The sequence below is a fragment of the Mauremys mutica genome, chromosome 9, assembly GCF_020497125.1.
Source record: "Mauremys mutica isolate MM-2020 ecotype Southern chromosome 9, ASM2049712v1, whole genome shotgun sequence".
In the NCBI taxonomy this organism is placed as follows: Eukaryota; Metazoa; Chordata; order Testudines; family Geoemydidae; genus Mauremys; species Mauremys mutica.
The window spans coordinates 70,588,176-70,609,721 of NC_059080.1; the positions used below are offsets into that span (position 1 = coordinate 70,588,176).

General features: G+C 40.4%; 1 protein-coding gene across 2 annotated transcripts in view; it reads right to left on the reverse strand.

The window, feature by feature from the left end:
- COL4A4 (collagen type IV alpha 4 chain) overlaps positions 1 to 21,546 on the reverse strand; it is a 132,688-nt gene that overhangs the window by 44,473 nt on the left and 66,669 nt on the right. For both annotated transcript variants that reach the window (XM_045031179.1, XM_045031178.1), the window contains 10 exons: positions 20,665 to 20,734; positions 18,605 to 18,709; positions 17,415 to 17,579; positions 15,944 to 16,036; positions 15,370 to 15,533; positions 10,690 to 10,762; positions 7,220 to 7,326; positions 4,617 to 4,800; positions 2,198 to 2,266; positions 640 to 747 (listed from right to left, as the gene is read on the reverse strand). In XM_045031179.1, coding sequence (XP_044887114.1) covers positions 640 to 747; positions 2,198 to 2,266; positions 4,617 to 4,800; positions 7,220 to 7,326; positions 10,690 to 10,762; positions 15,370 to 15,533; positions 15,944 to 16,036; positions 17,415 to 17,579; positions 18,605 to 18,709; positions 20,665 to 20,734 — 1,138 coding nt within the window. The remainder of the gene's footprint in view (positions 1 to 639; positions 748 to 2,197; positions 2,267 to 4,616; positions 4,801 to 7,219; positions 7,327 to 10,689; positions 10,763 to 15,369; positions 15,534 to 15,943; positions 16,037 to 17,414; positions 17,580 to 18,604; positions 18,710 to 20,664; positions 20,735 to 21,546) is intronic.

Below are 21,546 nucleotides of genomic sequence, written 5' to 3' on the forward strand. Positions count from 1 at the left end.
ATCACACAACATAGACAACCATTCAGATGGTATGTTTTAAAGGTGTGGGCTACTGTAATGCAAATGTAATAGAATGAAAATATATTCAATTTATATGCAAAATAACATTTGCATACTTCAGGTTTCTCACTGGATAATGATATTGCATAAGAAACCAATGAGCCATTGTGGAATTGATATGCTTACCATATCAATTCCACAATATGATATGATATCTACATGTTTTGGGCAGCATATATTTGTTTTGTGTATTCCCCATCCTTGTTTATTCCAATCCCTTTGGTAAGTAAATATATTCTCCATGTGCCTGCAAGGTTTACATATAACAATCATGCTCCTGCTAAAGGTTCTGAATTGATGAAGTCTCAGCAGCACCTTCTATTGTGGTAGTAACAGAGCATACTGGAAGGGATTCATCTATACATCAGCCTAACTGGAGATATAACTTCCATCCAAACCTGAACAACCATACAACTGAACTTTAGACACACATCCTGCATTTCAAGGGAAAGAGGCTGAGATGGTTAAAACTAGCAAGGCAGCTCACCCTATCCTGTGTAAGTATACATGCACATGTATTAACAGTCTGTGCAGCTCCATGTTTCAGGGATAAAAAAATACTGTCTCTCTCTCACTTACCGTCTGGCCCTATATCTCCTGATGTCCCTGGTTTGCCTCGTTGGCCCTTTTGCCCATCAAAGCCATTTGGCCCAGGAGGACCAGGGGGTCCTCTTAATCCCTTTGGTCCTAAGAACATAGAAAGAATACAGATTTTACAGGATCTGCTTATAACCTATCAAACCTCTCTGCAAACTAAAAGGAGATGTAAGTAAATAGTGGTGCATCTTCACTGTATGCTGCATTGTGTAGAATTTATAAGCAAGCCGTTCTTTTTATCTTCTTTGAAGATTGAGTGCTTTCATATCTTTCTGAACATTGTGGGAAGGGCCACCCAAGTTGGCACAGGAAGGTCTGACTGACAGCTTAGACCCAAGGGCTGTGCACTAGTCTGTAAATCTCCAGAATGAGGTTAATCTGGGCCCCTCTGATAGTAAAACAACTTCAGCAGAATAAATTACGGGTGTTGATTAAGCACAGTTAATTCACGTGATTAAAAAAATTAATTGCGATTAAGGACAGTTTTAATCACACTGTTAAACAACAGAATGCCAATTGAAATTTATTAATTTTTTTTAATGTTTTCTACTTTTTCAAGCAAATTGATTTCTATTACAACACAAAATACAAACTGTACAGTGTTCACTTTTATATTATTATTTTTATTACAAATATTTGCACCGTAAAAATGATAAAAGAAATATTTTTCAGTTCACCTCATTCAAGTACTATAGTACATACAATCTCTTTATCATGAAAGTGCAACTTATAAATGTCGAATTTTTTGTTACATAACTACACTCAAAAACAAAACAATGTAAAAACCTTAGAGCTGACAAGTCCACTTAGTCCTACTTCTTGTTCAGCCAATCACTAAGACAAACGAGTTTGTTTACATTTATGGGAGATATGCTGCCTGCTTCTTATTTACAATGTCACCTGAAAGTGAGAACAGGCATTCGCATGGCACTTTTGTAGCCAGCATTGCAAGGTATTTACATGCCAGATATGATAAACATTTGTATGCCCCTTCATGCTTCGGCCACCATTCCAGAGGACATGCTTCCATGCTGATGACACTTGTTAAAAAAAATGCATTAATTAAATTTGTGACTGTAGCAGCTCCACATATGCTGATCTCCTCATGTGGCCACTCGTGACCCTGGTAGCCATTGCAAGGGGGGAGCTTCCACCTACTCATGCTCTTTGGGGCCACACAAGCTGGGCCATAGCCTAGTCCTTAATTATTTGTGGTTATAATTAGTTTACAGTCTATTCCTGTCTATTTACAATCTTCCATTTTGAGACCTTTTGTGTTCCGCTTCAATAACTAGAGCAGGGGTTCACAAACTTCATTGCATTGCAGCCCCTTTTTAACAGTAAAAATTAATACATCACTCCAGGAGGGGGGACTGAAGCCCGACCCACAGTTTGAGAACCCCTGAACTAGAGCATTCACCATGTGGCTTACTGTTTCCTAGTTGGCTAGTTTTCAGTAGCAACTCACCATCATTTAAACACTGATAACAAATTCTTTAAATATCAGAACACCCCCATTTCCCCCTCTGAATAAACAGACCTTGAGCCCCTTGAAAACCTGGAGGGCCTGGACTTCCAGGATATGGTGGAACATAACAGTGGATGTCACCTGAAACAAGAGGAAAAAAACATTATGCAAGAATTGTACGCAAATAAACCAAGTTTGAATATCTACTGTAAGGTTTGCAAACATGTCAATATTGTAATTAAGAAAATGTACAAACTATAAGGATTATAGAATATTTATGCAAATAATTATTTCTATATTCTTTAACCTTAGCAGTATTTTAATTGTAATGTTCTTGTTATACATTTGGTATAAGGTTATATTAGTAACTTGATCAACTGTAATGTTGGTATGGGGAATATATTCTGCAGAGATTAAATAATATATTTTTATTTTCTGTGGTGTTGGCAGTAAAAATATTGTCTTTAAAATATTCTCTGAGACGAGGTGCAGAGAATTTGAAGATGACATTCTAATCTCAAGTATGTAAATGTCTGCTTTGCCTACAATTAAGGCAATTCCACAATATCCACTAAATGCTATATTGCATCAAAGCATTTTGTTCTTGGTTAAAGCTGCCTTAACACTGAAATGACAGGCTCCACTGATCTGCTACCTGAGATGTTCAGGTTAAGATTAGTTTTGAATTCCCAGAACAAGTTTTGACCCCATGCATATCAGACAAGTAAACTATTCCAGGACCAATAGTGTCAGCAACATAGAGGTAGCAGTGATCATTTAAAAATTAATTAAAATATTCCTTTAGCTGCTAAAATATCTTTACATTCTGCAGAGAAACAATTCAGTGTGATAGCAGATCATGCAGTATAGAACCAAAAAGGGCACTTCATTAATAGCCTTAATCCTGTCTGGGTTGTTATCGCAAATGGGGGTGAGTGTGATAGCTGTTGCTTGTTCAAAATAGAATTTATGTATCATTGAGCTACAGTATTTGGAAAGAGGGCCCCAAGAAAGTTAAAGAACTGGAAAATTCACCATGGTTTGGTGCTTGTGTAAGTCAAACATGGAAAAAGGTTTGTCATACACAAGATGTTTGATAAAACAATAAAGGTGTTTAATTGAAAGTCAAGGTCTCTAGGACAAGGTAAGTGATCTTTAGAAGTAACAGAGAAGGAAGTTTGGGAAGATCAGGGGAGAATGCAAAGGTTTATAAGGGAAGGAATCTGCAAGATGGAGACCTGAAATTCAACCATAGTTTGTCTACCATAAAGTGCAGGAGAGTGTAACGACTTCAGTATTAACATTTAAATACATACTTGCTTTTTTTAAAAAGTCTACATTAACTGGAATTATAAAATATAGATAAAGACCAAATCTTTCTAACTTTATTCAAATGAGGATCCCTATCAGTTAAGGAAGTAAACATTTATACACCTCTACCCCGATATAACATTGTCCTCGGGAGCCAAAAAATCTTACTGCGTTATAGGTGAAACCGCGTTACATCGAACTTGCTTTGATCCACTGGAGTGCGCAGCCCCGCCACCCCAGAGTGCTGCTTTACCGCATTATATCCAAATTCATGTTATTTCAGGTCGCGTTATATCAGGGTAGAGGTGTATTTGGATTTATTAGATTCGAGAAAAAAATTAACCAGATTTAACCAAGTAATTTTTAGATAGAATTAGATTTCCACATAGCAATTTGTATTAATAAATAAGATTTATTCACAAAATTAACAGGAATATACTGAAAGCAAAAGAATTGAGAATATAGAAGTTACAAATTTTGGAATCACGTAGCTAACTTGAACTGCAGTTTTATATTAAATATTGTACTGTATATACTTAAAATTTGGCATATGGAAATCATATTTACAATGTGTTTACTAATCTCAGTTTTACTACTTTGGATCTATAAGTTCTTTTTCATATGTTATTCCACCTTCTCTGTCTGTCTGTTTGACATCTTCCCATAAGTTATTCTAACACTACTTTGTGAATCAGCAATGGCTTTATATTGTGTAAATACTGAGTCATTTTTCCCTGTTCCTTCATCCAGCCCTGCACATCTTTATTCAGATTAATACTCCTTGCTCCAGAGAGTAGTCCCACCAGCATCACACAAGGACACCTCTACCCCGATATAACGTGACCCGATATAACACAAATTTGGATATAACATGGTAAAGCAGTGCTCGGGGGGGGGGCTGTGCACTCCAGCGGATCAAAGCAAGTTCGATATAACGCATTTTCACCTATAACACAGTAAGATTTTTTGGCTCCCGAGGACAGCCTTATATCGGGGTAGAGGTGTATGGGTGTATAGGTTCAGGGCCTCAGTGAATCAACATTCACTGATATTTCATGTTTCTTTTGCCTCACCTCTGTCTGCTCCTGAATGCAGATATCCCAGTTGAAATGCAGATTACTTGAATCCTACCAAGCACATACTAAGTGAGAGAGTTTTTAATGTTAAGATTCAAACTTACCTTTTTGACCTGTTTGACCAGGTGGCCCACTTATACCAGTACTTCCTGGGTCTCCAGGATGACCCCCGATTCCTGGTGGGCCAGGAAATCCCAAACCTGATGGTCCCATAGGCCCTCTTGAACCAGGAAGTCCTGGTGCCCCAAGAAATCCTTTATCACCTGACAGTGCTGATCCACCATCACCCTATTTAAAAAAAAAAGAATATATATAAGCTCCGTAAGACTAGCCCATTTGCTTTCTTTCATTAACTCCAGTATTAGAGCAATATTTGAAAAATCTTTGGTTACACAACAAAATGACTAAATGGACGATACATGGTGATTTTTTTTTAAATTAATCTTGTGGTAGGCTTACAAACTGCAATATAGGCTCAGTAACTTTACAGTACTCTACATGTAGTTGGCCCTGAAATACAGAACCAATTTCTTCTCTGGGTAAGATCCAATCCCTCCTTTGCCCTCCCCATTCACTGCACAAAGCCTGAGTGAATGGGCTTTGTGCAGGGAATTAGATGAGGGTAGCTGTAGGGGCTAGAATCCTCCTTGGGACAGACCACAGGACTGCTGGCTCAACGCATGCATGAGTATTGGAGATAGTTAATGTCTTGGAAAACCTTGAGCAAGCCGTTCACCAAGAAGTGAGTTTCACTTTTAGTTACACTGCAGTCAGTGGGGTTGACGAGGAGTAATTGAGAGTGGAATCTGGTCTAAGATCATTACAATCAAGTCGTTGATAAACATTTTGAAACTGAAGTCCTGATCAAAGCTAAATATTTCTGTACACCTGATGTACAACTTAAAGGAAAACCCTTAAAGTCTGTGCTCTGAACAAGGTTGTCTTAATAGGAATATCTGGTAGATAGATACACATGGAAGCTATGCCTCCATGGCTCAACGGACTGTACACCAGTGTGGAAGTAGAAAAAGAACTGACAGGGATTTGAAGGGGATTTCAAATCCACACAATCTCCTTATGTGAGCAAGAGTCAGGCTAGCTGTAACCCTAATAACGTGAGATTTGTAGAAGCGAGGATAGTGTGAGGCGAGTGGGAAAGAACTGTGTGAGAAGTTGTTGAGACCTTGTGTTAGATAAGTATGGAATGCAGACTATAGTCTAAATAGAGGTGAGAAAAATAAGCTATCAGGATGACCTATGTATAAACAAATGTAGCTGTTGCTCATTATTGTATGTAACAAAAGGAATAAATTCTTGCTGTAATTGTTTACCTGGTGAGAGACCTGTTTAGCTCTCTTCCTCCACACAATTGCTAGAGATAATAAAGTATCTGACTTGCTGCACCCAACCTGAGAGTGAGAACCGACACCAGTTTACTGCTTGGCTAATGAAATAATGGCCTTAGCTAACCTAATTCTCTGGCCTCCTTGCCTGGCCCTTTTTTCCTTGAAGGTGGATATGAAAGGAAACCCATGATCTGAATGCCTCAGGCTTCTCTGCCACTTAAGCAAATTAAAATAAAATTAAGAGTGGAGAATGGCTACAAACTAGAATGTATCAGCACCACACATTCCTGCAGGATTGGAAGGTTAAGCTGGGCTTTAGTCGAAAACGAGTTTGTGTGTGTGCTGAACACCAAGATGTACAAGAGTAAAACAGAAGTGGCAAACAGGGTGGAAGGCTGCAAATAAAGATTTTTAAAATAACAATCATTTTGAGATATTTGTTTTACTTTATAGAAGTCTGTGAATCACATACTGTAATATGAACTGCTTTATGCCAAGTCCACAAGCAGTAAATGTCAGGAGAAGTTGCTTGATTGTGATAGCCATGGTATTACATTACTAAGAGGCTAGTGCATGGAACTGGGTTGATAACTATTTGTATTGTATATGGGGCTATCCTTTATAAACCACCCTGATGAAGATACTTAAAGAATGAGAGGGAGGTGGACTAGCAGCTGAGGTCAGGAAGGGAGTTCCATACACAGAATGTGAAAGGTGCATAGATGTGTGTAGGATAAGGACAAAGGGGAGATCTAGATGAGTAGATGGGTAGAGTAAAGAAATCAGAGGAGATGACTGTGACCAAAAAGGAGACCAAAGCAGAGAGCTAAGGAGATGTTACATTGTCAAGCCTTGAATTTGACTTGAAAAGGGAGTGAGTGCAATGATTTCATGAAGGCCTGAAAGCAATCAGAGCAGAATGAGGTAGGTGATTTTCACAGCAAAGATTTCACCAGTCAAAGACCACAGAGAGGAAGAGAAGGGTGGAGAAGGGAATCTTGGGATTTTACCCAGAGGAACTCATTGGAGTGGAGTGGATGGGGCCAAATTTTAGGGCATGAAGGAGGAAGTTAATGGAGAGAGATTGAAGGCAATGGGATCAGAGTAGCGTTTGTGTATTCACAGTCTCATCATGCAGATACAGTATATTCAGAAAATACACCTAAGATCCCTAAAATAAAGAGCAGTGTCTGTATAAGGAAGTTAGATTTTTTCATTTGTCAGCAGTTAGCTACAGGTTACTAGGAAAATAGAAAACAGTTTAATCTGTAAATAATTTGGAAATTTACTGATTTTTTTAGTAAAATGAGAAATTAATTCAAAACAAAGAATGAAACAGCTTCTAACAAAGTTAAACATACTTGAATTCCTCTCTCTCCAGGCAATCCTGGATCTCCATCTCTGCCAGCAGTACCTTTTTGGCCTGGAAGCCCTGGAGCCCCCAGAGGGCCTCTTTTTCCTTTTATTCCTTAAAACAATTAAAAAGAAGCTTAGAGTAATATATATAGCAGCTGTTTGTCTATTTCTTTCTGCTCATCTGAATGATAGGTAATCATTATTGATATTTGGACAAAATGTCTGAGGTTCTACAAAAATTTTCTTTAGCTCATAAAGTTGGATTTCTTTAATGAAAGATTTAAGTTTCTTCCTCTGTTATATATGGAGATATACCTATCTCATAGAGCTAGAAGGGACCTTGAAAGGTCATCAAGTCCAGCCCTGTGCCTTCACTAGCAGGACCAAGTACTGATTTTACCCCAGATTCCTAAGTGGCCCCCTCAAGGATTGAACTCACAACCCTGGGTTTAGCAGGCCAGTGCTCAAACCACTGAGTTATCCCTGTCCCCCCCAATTTGTTAATCTCTCCTAATTTGGAACAATTTATCTAGGATTGTGGTGGGTTGAAGTCTTTAATTCAAGACTGGATCTCTTTCTCAAAGGTACATCCTAATTAAAACAGAAGTTACTGGCTTGATGCAGAGATTACTGGGTGAAGTTCTTTAGCCTGTGATATGCAAGAGGTTAGATTACATGATCGTAATTACCGTGAGTTTGGAGTGGCCACATTATGCAACCCAAATGAGTGTCAGTAAAACCAATATACTACATCACACCACCATGTGTCCTGTTTGTGCATATGTTCGGTTTCCAAATGCTTTAGAGAATTTTTTTTCATTATTGGAACTGTGACTTCCACTCTTCTACCTTTAAAGACAGATCTATTATTTAGCATAATCTAACTGTACGATGGTCAGAAGAAGAGACAAATTAAAACTAATGAAGCCTCTATAAATGATCTAAAATAACTTTTATGTATATAAAAATGTCACATCTTTAAAATCAGATATTGCAGTACATTGCAAGAGCTGGAAGCAATTTGGGAATCTCCCTTTTCCAGTGAGGTAAGATTAATGTTTTTAGTTATGCATAATTACAAGATATTGAACCTTAAACCACACAGTAATGCAGGGGTGTAAACTGCACCTCCAAGCAATGTAGTTTTGAGGATATTTGGACACAAGGCAGAAATGTTTTTATGATAGTTTTTGTTGTTGTTTTGTTTTAAGTGACTGACATAACTGCTCAAAGATTTAGGATATTAGCATAGTTGATATATCTTTGGGGAGATGCATTTATGGGCAGAATGCAGATGAAACAACTAAATGTAATTGTCACATGGCTTTGCAGTTTATCATATGGATGTCAGAAGGACATATGGGAGGTGGGTCTCTCTCTCTCCATATTGTATTAAGTGGGAACTTTGCTATCCACTTCAGTGGAGCCAGGATTTTACTCATGGTGTTATGCTGGAGCATGGTAAATCATGTGAAGTAATTTAATTGCAAGAGTTTTATATTTTTCCCTGAACATTTATGAAAATACACTATTTGCAAAAATTAAACTTTGCAAAAAATATTAACTCCAAAGGATTCACACCGTCTCAGGAAATCTATGGCAAATAAACCAGGAATAATTTGTGCTGCTTCAGTGTCTGTGCATGTGTGTGAGAGCACACAAACACCTTGCAGCACATACACATGTGCAAACAGATAATGAATTATTTGTGAAGAATTCTTTATTCATTATATTTTTTGTTCATAGAATAATTCATTCAACATTTTTTTCAGAATTCAAGTTGTGTGATTGATCACCTATTGGTTTTGATCCCTGAGTGATTAAGTGTAACTCTGACAAACAAAAGGATGGTTTCCAAAGGCCATGGAGATGTTGAATTTCTCTGTGAGGAAGTGTGCTTAGTTTAGGGAGTGGTGGCAGTGACAGGCAGGCTTAGGGAATTTCAGGAAACAATTTAAATCCAATGAAATTTATATGCACACAGTAACTGCATTTTCATAGAATCATAGAACTCGAAGGGACCTCGAGAGGTCATTTAGTTCAGTCCCCTGCACTCATGGCAGAACTAAGTATTATCTAGACCATCCCTGACAGGTGTTTGTCTAACCTGCTCTTAAAAATCTCCAATCATGGAGATTCCACAACCTCCCTAGGCAATTTATTCCAGTGTTTAACCACCCTGACAGATTTTTTCAATCTTCCCTCATAGGTCATGTTTTCTAGACCTCTAATCATTTTTGTTGCTCTTCTCTGGACTTTCTCCAATTTGTCCACATCTTTCCTGAAATGTGGTGCCCAGAATTGGACACAATACTCCAGTTCAGGCCTAATCAGCATGGAGTACAGCGGAAGAATTACTTCTCATGTCTTGCTTACAACACTCCTGCTAATACATCCCAGAATTATGTTTGCTTTTTTTGCAACAGTGTTACACTATTGACTCATATTTAGCTTGTGGTCCTGTGATGGGGTGGCTGAGGCAGTCACTCCCTGGAGATTGAGAGAGGAGGACTGGCTGCTTAGAGGGCTGGAGCACCATGGACAGAGCAGTGCTGGGCAGGGTCAGCAGAGTATGAGAAAGCTCCAGGCTGACGGCTGCCAGAGGGCAGAGGAGGTGCTGGGGCTGTGGGGAAGTGGCCCAGGGAAGGAGATGGCAGAGTTGGAGGAGGGGCAGTACGAGTCTGCCGGCTATAGGGTCCCTGGGTTGGGACTGGGAGTAGTGGGTCGGCCTGGGTTTCTCCCTTTCCTCCCACCCCCCCACTTGCTACTGAGGCGAGTGACCGGTGAATGGACTGCAGTTTGCCACTGAGACGAGCAGCTAGAATCAGGACTGCAGTTTGCCACTGAGGCAAGTGGTTGGACTATGGACTGTCCGTCCCCCAGAAGGGGGAAAAGAAGCGTGTGGGGCACAGCTGGAGGGCTGTGTCCAGAAGAGGATGACATGGTCCGGGGAGTGACACGGGTCCTGGAGGTGGAGACAGATGAGACAACGGGCGACACACCATCTGAGAAGGGTGTACTGGCAAATCCCAAACTAATTCCCAGGACAGCCAGCAGGAGACGCCATGGTGGTGAGTCACCCCCCGTTACAGGTCCACTATGACCCCCAGATCCCTTTCCACAGTACTCCTTCCTAGGCAGTCATTTCCCATTTTTGCTTAGTCCTAACTGTGTACGTCTCTGTAAGTGCCTGAATAATAATGTTCATGTGACATATTAATAGTTACTTGGTAGCAGCAATGGCAAGCTATTATGATATCTGCATAGAATTTGGAGGGAGGAGTACAGGTTGCAGGAGGAAAGATTTTGGAGGAGGCACCAGGAAATCAAACTGTGTGAACTTGGTTTCAGTGCTAGCACCTGTGGGCTGCTTTAATAAAGAGTCTGTGTAGTTTTACAGGCATGGAGTCCTCTCCTGTTATTAGCCTACATGCAGTACATGAAATACAATGGATGATAATAAATACAGGTTTACCTTTGATTTTCACTCTGGCTAGGTCACCCTTTTCTCCTTTTTCACCAGTTATTCCAGAAGAACCAGGTTTGCCCTTATGATTTAAAAAAACATATGCATTTTTAACCATTTAAGCTCAAGCAATGAATCACAATAAATAGCATATCTCTGGTGTTCTATCATTTTTCCAAATATACAGCAATCAAAGCAACACACTGAGGGGAAAAAAACACTGTAACTCATGGGATCCCCTTAAAGGAGGAGGTTCATTGTTTTTGTATCATTGTTAATAACTCCACTGATGTCCAAGGAGATACAACTATGTAAAATAATAGTAATGGAGCAAGGAATCGGGCCCCTGGTCTTTATTCAACCAAGGCATGTAAATTTAAGAGTCTTAAGACTAAAGCAAGCTGTAGTGTTCAGATGCTGTTCCCGTTATAGCACCTGGCCCAGCACCCACTGATGCTAACAGGATTTCAATGGCTGTTGGATCAGGCCCATGCTATGTGAGAGCACATGGGTGGGTAAATAAAATCTTTTGTGCCAGCTGAAGTTAATTTGCTTTGTCGTGACCAGCGTTTGAACGGATACAGTTAAGTTAAAATCTCATTTGTCTGAAAATTTTGTATCTGCTGAATTATTACTTTGTTCCAAGTAAAATGAAAGACTTCAATAAGTGAAATGGATTAGAGGAAACAAAGTATTTTCTGGAACAGGGTAGGAAATGATGGTCCCATGCTGGGAAAAATTCTGAGAATTCAAAAAAATGTTCCCATCCCAAATTGGAAAAAAAAAAGTTGAAAACTTACATTTTCACAAGCCAACAATCCGAAAACAAATTGTCAATTGGGGTTAATTGAAATATTTTGTTTGGATTTTGACCTTATTTATTTGTTGTTATAATTGGCTTAAATTTGAGAGCAAAAAGTTATTTCAAATAAAAAACATTAAAGAAAAAATTACATTTTGTCCTAAAAGAAATCTATGATTATACTGAAATGTCTCTTTGGTGCACATTTCTCAAATGTGCATACCTACAGTTCCTCAGATAGTCGATAAATGCAGATGAGCTATTGCTCATATTGCCCACCCAAAACATTAAAAAATCATCAGATTGGCTTAAACATGATGAGGATTTTAAAAATAATAAATTTATGGGTGTGTTTCTTTGCCTTCCTGATTCTGAGCTTTGAGGAACACTCAGGTCATGGCTTCAAAAGTTTTCTTTGCAACCTTAATAAAGGCTAAAAATGTACTTTTTTAAAAAAAAAGACGATTCTTGCATCATCAGTTGACTCCAGTAGCTGGGATTTGAAGGGGGAAAAAATAAATATTGTGAGACCAAGGGCAGTGAGTTATATGGGCCCATGGTGTCCAGGCTACAGCAATATTCAGGGCCTGGGGGCCTGGCTTCACCAATGTTTGGGCTGGGTCTCTCCCCCGGCCCTGCCTGCTGCCCCCACACACTTCAAACAAGTGTCCCACAGCCTCCACTTGCTGCATCCACGCTCCTCCCCTGTGCCCCAGAGTGTCCCTGCCTCTACCCTGCAGCTCAGCGCTGCCTCTGCTCTGCTCTGCTGGCGGCCGCCACAGGGTCCTAGTGCCCCCTATCCACTAGTGCCAGGGCAGGCTGCCCCTGCCCTTCTGCCTCGGACCTTTCCCTTTTCTGGCATGACCCTCTACTAGCACAAGGTCCCTCACCCCGCCCACAGTCGCCACTCCTGCCCCACACTTGGCAAGGGGCAGCCCAATCCCCCACCCCTAGTGAGGCTACAGTGAGGGGCAGCGGCAGGGGAGGAGGCGCACATGTGATGGCAGCCCTCCCCCCCGGCACCCACCAGAGGGTAGGCGAAGGGGCTTTCTGGACCTGAGAAGAGCCCTAGGAGCACATGCAGTGACAGTGGTGCGAGGTGAGTGTGCTGCCGGGGGAGAGAGGAGGGCCTCTCCCCCAGAGCTCGCTGCTTCCGGGGGGGGGGCAGAGGGCTGGGGGGAGTTGTCCTCTCTGGCCCCAGCCCCAGGGCAGCCTGCCTGCACCCCAAACTCCTCAGCCTCACCCCACCCCAGAGCCCTCACCCCCTGCACCTCAACCTTCTGCCCCAGCCCTGAGCCCCTCCCACACCCCAAAACCCTCATTCCCAGCCCCAGCCAGAGCCCTCACCCTCCCACACTTCAACCCTCTGCCCTAGCACTGAGCCCCTCCCACACCCCTCATCTCCCTGCACCCTAACCCTCTGCCCCAGCCCTGAGCCCCCTCCTGCATCGTGAACTCCTCATCCCTGGCCCCATCCTAGAGCCTGCACCCCTGCACCCCAACCCTCGGCCTGAGCCCCTCCCAAACCCCTCATCACTAGCCCCATCCCAGAGCCCTCACATTTTTACGTTATTTAAAAAAATATATATCGGCTTACAAGGCAGATGTTGGGGGGCGGGACTTAGACCTGTTCTGGGCACCACCAAAAATTATACAAACCTGGTGCCCCTGTGTGAGGCCAGTAATAAAACTGAGGGAGTTGACAACACTGAGTTCTGCAGCCATTTCTTTAAATTCCACATCTGAATCACAGTGATGTTTTCTGAGGCCCTGTCTACATGTACAGTGCTGCAGTAGCACCTCTGCAGGCCATATGGCTAAGACACTCTATGCCAACGTGAGACAGCTCTCCTGTCAGCATAAAAAATCCACCCCTGTGAGTGGCATAAGCTCTCCCGCCGACAGCGCTGCGCACACTAATGCTTACGTTGGTGTAACTTATGTCACTCAAAGGGGTGGAGTATTCATCCCCCTGTGCTACATAAGTTTTGCCAACATACATGGTAATGTAGATATAGCCTGAGAAATAATATTTTGGAACCCCCGTAAGTCATTTCTCTACTGTTTTATGATATCCAAATATGTACAGTAAAAGTGATATATGTTATGATGAGTCAGCCACATTTAGACCACACACACATACATATTTTTGTTTATACTTATTCATGGTAAGTGTATCACATAACAAAATACAGAAATTCAGATCTGGCAGCACTTCAGTATATACTCTCTTGGATACAGTGTCCACATGTTGGACCAAAACTTGTCTACAGTGGGACAAAAATCAGAATGTGTAATAGATCATTTTCTTGAAAGATACACAGAAGGCAGTTAGGTTAAGTCTGCTTTTGCACTGTGGCTAGCTGTGGGGTGTAAATTATACTCCCTGAAGCACACTAAAGAAAATAAGTCTCTGTCTAGAGTTAATAGATATACTGTGGATTAGGTAACAAATGTTCTCATATAAATCAACCCACTGAATATCTAGATCTTCAGCTGGGATTTCCTTTCATTTGTTAGTCCTGCTGGCAGCCATTCCCAATGACAAAGCTCATAAATAAGATAGAGGTGGACACACACATTTGAGGTGTTTTGTAATGATGAATTAATTCACCTTGCTATTTTCTTTATAAAAGTGGTTTATGCTAAATTACATTCCAGATTTGATAATATTAGAACAAAGCTATACTAGAAAATATAAACTGCTGTGTGCAGATATCAAATGATTCTAGTACAGAAATCTTTTATTACCAGTAACTCATTCATCTATTTTGTAAGACTTATTTTCTTTAGGTGAAATTGTTATATAGCAGTGATGCCACGTAGGAAAGTGAAAATACTTTAATTTGTTGGATCTAGTCATTTTCAGTTTTGCATATGGATACTATTGGCTTGCTTGGATACCATTTTATATTATGGTGTCTGTAGGGAACATTAGGTTCTATATTAAATTCAGTTTGGCTCATTAAACAAATGAGTTCAGTGAATGCTGCATTAAGCACCTCAAATATTTTTTTAGAAAAAAATTAATGGAATACTTTGAAATGACAATGAAATCAGAGTAAAAATTACCAACTTCACGATAGTTCTAGCTACCAATCAACGGTAATAGTGAGTTCCAAAAATAAATTCTTGCTATGTTTTATTAAGGAAAGCATTAGTTTGTATTAAAAGTATATGTCATGTAGAGGGAGTTTTTGGGAGGTTTTTTTTAAAATTATTTTTGACTGATGATCTTGAATATAACTATAAAAAATCTGTAGCTGCGTGTAGATTTAAGTTTGCTTTTTCCTCTGCTTGACATCATGTGACTCCCATTTGATATTTCTTGCCTTTTAAACATTTTGTAGGGAGTCTTTCCCCATCATTTAACTAAGTAAAGCCCAACAATCTTTAATGGCAAATAGTGTATGTCTAAAATATTTCCAAGAAAAATGGTGGTTTCTCTAAACCAGAAGCACAAGAGAGAGTAAGGCAACCCAAATAAAACAAAAATAATCCATCCAAAACCTTCCCGATCAATTAATATAAAACCCACATTTTCTCTTCTAGCCCAGCCTTCCACAGGAGAGGATTTCTTTACAGACCAACAAAAAAAATATCAACTCCCCAAAGGAAACTGAGAAATAAAAAAATTTAAAAACCCACACCTACAACGGGGACTGCCTTTGCAGCAAATAAGAGCGAAAATGTAGCCTTCAAAGAGCCTTAGTCATAATGCTGAAAAAACCCAGAGAGTATGGTGCCCAATGGATACTGCATGCAATACAAGAGTACAAGCACCAAGTGTCTTCTGCCCCTTCCTCCTCCAAAAGGACACTTCCCTTCCTAGAGAAGTGAATTTTTGTTGACTTTATTTTTAATTGAAACTTGTAAGAATTACTCACTGGGAGTCCTGTTGGTCCTATTGTGCCAGAGAAACCTGGATCACCCTTTTCTCCATAGCTTCCAGGAAGTCCCATCTGTCCTTGCCTTCCCTGATGACCAGGTGGCCCTCGTCTACCAGGTGGGCCAGCAGGACCACAGTCACATGAACAGCGGCCTTGATTCCCTACACAAAAATAGGAAAACTACTCCGAACTGGTTGTGATATACACGATAAACAGAAATATCATTTATTCTTTTTTCTGTACGCAGGTGGGAAGTAAGTGGGTAAAGGCCTGTTATATTCCACCACAGCCCCAGGAAACAAAAGTCATGTGATTCCCTATACTAGATGTGGAATCTTTACACACTCTGGAACAAATTCTCTACTGAAGTAATTCCACTGACTTCAATGGCATTAAGCTGGCTGAAAATCTGGACTGTATTTTCATGACTTGGCCTGATCCTCCAAGCCCTCCATTTAGGGAGCTGTCCTCGACTTCTGCTTGCAAGTCCTGGTCTTTAATGGTGAAACAAAAGGATGGAGCTCAGCTAAGCTGTCCTCTGCATTAAAATCGGCTATTGATGCATACTTGCCTTTTTCTCCTTTTTCACCTCTTCTTCCCAGGGGTCCCAATTGGCCTTTTATTCCTTGCTGTCCATGAAGTCCTCTGCCATGACAAACTATACCTTAAGAAGAAAATGGGCACTTATTTGGACTGAATATTTTTACAGCTTAGGTGACATATTCTCTCCCTTCCACCTCTATCTCATTCATTAGGATCCTCAATAAATAGCTAGGGATGTTACGAAATGGCTTACAAGCCACTGCGTATGGCATTGTTCTTGGAGTAATACTAGAGGATGGAAGAGATCAAAATAAGATTATAGGCAATGCTCCTGCCCACTTCTACTCTCCGATACTGCTTTCTTCTGTATTAGAATATTGGGGTTCATATCTCTTTTAATGGATATTGATTTGGGGCATTTTCCCCTGTTTTGGTCATGACTTCTAGATTTAGCTTGAGATTTTCAAAGCAATCTAGGCAATTTAGACACATACATTCCATGCATTTTAATTGATGTGGTTCTGTTAGTTAAAGCTTAACTTGAGAGTAAGGTCCTGAATCTAATCACAATTATATTGGTGTTAATCAGGAGTACCTCCACTAAAGAAAAAAGAAGTTAAACTTGAACACTTAACCTACAAATAATTAATGTACTACATAATGCATTTTAATAACTATTAAAATATTAGAGCCAGGTTTTCAGCTGAGGATCTGGCCTTAAGAAAAAATACTTTTCAAATGATTAATGGACACAAAGTGTGTGTCTATTCACTATTGCCATGTACCTCGTGTGGTTATTTTGCACCACTGCAAAATGTCACAGTTCAGACATAGTGACTTTTTACACCCTCTTTGCATTGCTATAACGGCTGCACAAGGTGCACGACAATAGAAAATCAGGCACAGCATATTTTTTAAAAAGCGAGGATACCTACAACTGTCCTTTCTCCACTGGAATCTTCCAACAATTCTACTGTTCTCTATCATCCAGCACAGCCATCAGCACTAGGCCATCAGCTATTTACAATGACTACACTGGCTTTTTTGTAAACCTTGACACCTCAACAATTACTGATGAACATTTAGATTTAGTTTAATATATAAAGACATGACAGAAATTGGTTCTATGCTAATGATTCCTATGAAAAAAGTAATAGTAAAAAACATTTTCCCTGCATCTCACATAAGAATGATAACAGTTGGAGTCCTAACTGTAAAATTAATTAATCCAATTGAGTGGGAAAGACCTCCACTCAAAAGCTACACACACACACACACACACACACACAGAATGGGACCCTATCCTCTCAAACAGAATTAACAATATTCTAAAGAGAGTAACAGAAATAAAGTATTGTATTTACTGTATACCAGATGTAACACCATAGAGCAGGCCTACAAGAAAATACCATTTCTATTAGCATGTTCTCACTGACTCCATAAATCTACTAATTATTTATAATGTTCCTCACACAAGACACTTATACTGTTTCTCTTACCAGGTGGTCCAGGCAAACCCTGTCTTCCTGGTGCTCCTGGTAATCCCGGTGCTCCTGGAGACCCTGGTCTTCCTGGAGTTGAGTCAGCTGTTCCAGGGTGACCAGGATCCCCTTGAAAACCTTTAGGACCTTGTTCCCCACATGCTCCTGGCAGACCAGGGACGCCTATCGGGAAAATAGGTAAGTATAAATTATACAGAGCAATTATGAATATTTAAGAGATATGAAGAAGAAATTATGGGCCATACAGAATCTTCCTATGAAAAGCCTCCATGGGGGGTGTGGGAGGCTAGAAAAGCCAAGGTCTCTGAAGTTTATCTTGTGGAATTTGTAACTCGTATTTCCCTCTGGGGAAATGGGTTTCTGAGGCTACTGAGGAGGCAGGGGCATAGCCTTCAAATCCTTTGGTTCCTCAGGATCCATGGGGAAAGGAAGCTCCAGCCTTGTGGAGAAACTGTTTCCCCTCTTCCAGTGCCCTCTCTGCTGCTCTTGCTATCATGTGCTAGCCACCCTCACGTGAAGGGACAGCAAGGAGCAGAGTTAACTACCAGTGGTTTAGAAGGTTATATTTTCACTAGTTCCAATGGAGAGGATGCCCTTTAAAGTGAATGCCATGTTTTCCCCCACCTGGACATGCTACTCCACTGCAAAGCCAGAGACCTAACCATGTGATGTTGGCTCTAAAGAGTTGTTACAGGCTCCTGGGGAGAGGAGGAACACATTAGTTCTGCTACCCTCTCCTCTTCATTAAGGTCTTTTCTGACAGAGGTTAATATAAGTCCTATCCATTTTATATCAGAGAGTGTGTGTATGTATGGGCCACGCACAGGTGAGCAATAACAACAAAAATTAAAAAGAAGTTAAAGTTGAAAGTGTGCTTCAGTGAAGTTCTGCTGATATAAAAACCAGTGTTACCCTTTCTTTACAAAAAGTCATCTTCACCTTTTAAAACACTCCAACATTAGAAAGTCTGAAATGAACAGTTACAGGATCCAGCTAATCCCCCACTGCCAGGTAATCCTTTTTCACTTATCACCTTCCCTGTTTCACACGGCCTCCCCACATTGAATGTTGCAAAGGTTAAAATAACACAAGACTTCCCTGGGTCTGTGCTTAGTTTCTGTTGGCAGGTGGATCAAGGACAGTATATAGTGCTCACAGTTTATGTTTATAAGTCTATGTTCTCTTACTTGCTCCATCTTCACCAGGTCTTCCTGATGGGCCTGGAGGACCAGTTAGTCCAATCAACCCCTCCTCTCCAGAAGGACCTGGTGATCCAGGATCTCCTCGAGGACCTATATGGGATTACAGGAAATGTCAATTTAAAAGCTTGTGCAGTAGACAGCTTTTAGTCCCGGTTTAAAATGCAGTTGAAATTATGATTTGGGAACCATTCATAATTAAAATACATCACCTTTTCTTTATTACATTGGTTTCAATGTGAAATAATTTAATTATAAAGGAGGGGAATTTAGTTGCTTTTATCACTGGAGCCCTTCCCTTTTATTACATACATTACTTTAAATCTTGTGCCATTCACCATTTGTCTATTAGATCTTGTGCCACCGCCCATGATTCTGTTTAAAAATACTGCTCTTCTTGAAGCATTCACCTAGGATTATATTGAGAATTCACTTTCATTTAGAAAATGGCTTTCTTATCATATGTAGTCACGGCCTCAGCCATCCCAAGTTCCAGCCGCCCTAGCCCCAGCCCCAGCACGCTGCTTCCCTGAAGAAGAGCAGCCTGCCTGGGCTGGGGACAACGGGGAAGGACAAGCAGGGCTTCGGGGAGGAGCGTGGGCAGGGCCACGTCAGGTTGTTTGGGTCGGCACAGCCTTCCCCAGCCTATGCACCGCGCTGCCCATGAACAGAAGTATTATTTATTATTGTAGCTATATATCAATAAAAGAACATTTATATTTGATCATACACAGTTGAAGAAAATGGAGTTAAGCTGGAATAGCAAAACATTGGTATAAATTCTGCTCTTGGTTAACATCCGAACAACCTCACTCAGGCCCCACTTCAGCAAAGCAATTAAGCGCATACTTAACCTTAAATCCCATTTAAGCACATGGTTATATACTCTATGGCTTCATCTCAAAGACCATTGAAATCAACAGAAAGACACCTATTTACTTCAACTGTCTTTGGATCAGGCTCTTGCAGAATAGAGATGTTCTGTTGAATTGGGGCCTCAGTGGGGATGCTAATAAATCAACGGGAGAAGAATTTGTCCCACTGTATATCTGGGTTTGTCTACACTACAAAAAAAACCCACACACAACAATCACCGTGGCAGTAAATCTCAGAGCCCAGATATACAGACTCAGTCTCACTACAGCATGAAAAATAGCAGTGTAGACATTCCTGTTCCAGCTGGAGCTTGGGTTCTGAAATCCAGCTCCCCTACCCAGGCTTCAGAGTCCAAACTCGAGCCTAAGTGGAGAACGGCTACACTGCTCTTGTCAGCGCTGTAATGGGAGCCCTGGGAGCCCAAGTCTGCAGACCCAGGCTCGGAGACTCGCTGCAGCAGGTCTGTAAGTTTTTATCGCAATAATGTTGCAAATACGAGATCCTTTTAACAGCTAATGATAATACTGTATTAAGCATATTATTCTGTTACTAGGTCGACAGCACATAAAGCCACATTGAAATATAATATATACATTTTGGAGTTTATATTAATCTGATATAACTTTTAAAACTAGTGGAACCTAGGGGTGAAATTCAGGCCCTATCAAAGTCAATGGGAGTTTTATTATCAACTTCATTAGGGATAGGATTATCAACAAAGGTGTGCAACCCCAGACTTCAGTTGAAGCCAAGAATACACATGTCGTGGCAATTCGGGATATAAGAATTCTGAAATGCTGTCGGAGGTGTGCTCTGCTCATCTGTATGCCAGTCCCCAGAATGGCCCTCCTCTTCCCAGCTATTTTTTAAATATTCTTAGATCTAAGAACCAGGAATAAACTGACAGATGTGGGTGTGTTTGTGTGTGCGCTGAGGTCTTGCTAACATGTATTTATCTGAAGTACATGCTTTGGGCCAAATCCTGTTCTCATACATCCTATCCAATTCCACTGACATCAACAAGATGCAGGCAATGACAGAATGTGGCCAGCAGAGATCCATCCAGTGTTCTGAGGTGCTTAGTATGCTCCCATCAATTGCTCTCAGCACCTCAGAGCACAGGGCCCTGCATGCATTATATAATATAAAGAGTAGTTAAAACCAAGTGAAACCTTTCATAGCAACAGGTGGTGTTCCAAAAACTCCAGGCAGGCCTGGTTGCCCTCGTTCTCCACGATCCCCCTGTAAGAATTCATTAAGTTTATTGATAGATAGTAGTGTGCAGTGTGCCACCATGTAATTAAAGATGGTATCATAAGGCATACACACAAGGGGGCATGGCAACCTTAATTCTGGCAATGTCTTAATTTTTGAGTGCTTGCATCTGAAACCATAACATTTTTACATTTCTTTTTTCTTTTTTTTTAATACAATACTATAAAAACTACTCAATATCTTTGAAGAAATCAGTGGCTAACTGGGATAGACTGCTCAAATGTGCTTATCTGATTGAATTTTCAGAGCTCTGGCTGTTATATCTGGTTACATTAGTATATTGTGTTAAACACAAGTGATATTGAGTCAATTACAGGAAATTCAATAGCACAAGGCTTATTATAAATATAGTTAATTAAAATTATTTTGATTTAGCCATTAAAATGTAGTGATTTGATTTACAATTTTATACAAAAATTGGGAAATGGTTTTTCATAATGATAGGTAAGCACGAAAATGGAAAGAGATCTTCCATAGATTGACAGACAATGACATGTTAAGAGATACCCAAAGTTCTTACTGATAGTTTAGCCAACTGCTTCAGAGAAACATATAAATACAATATGCATAATTGCAATGAAAATCTTTTCAGGGCCTGTTTTGAGAATTTCTAAATTAGCTTGTACTATTACCTACTTTGAATTGTGAAGAAGTGAATTTCAGATGTTAAAGGACCCTTTGATATGACAGATTAAATCAATGAAGTGGTGATGGAGGAATTTTGCAACTTCCTCTTTCTTGTAGATTAGGCATCAACCCAGCTCTCTGTGGCAAACAGG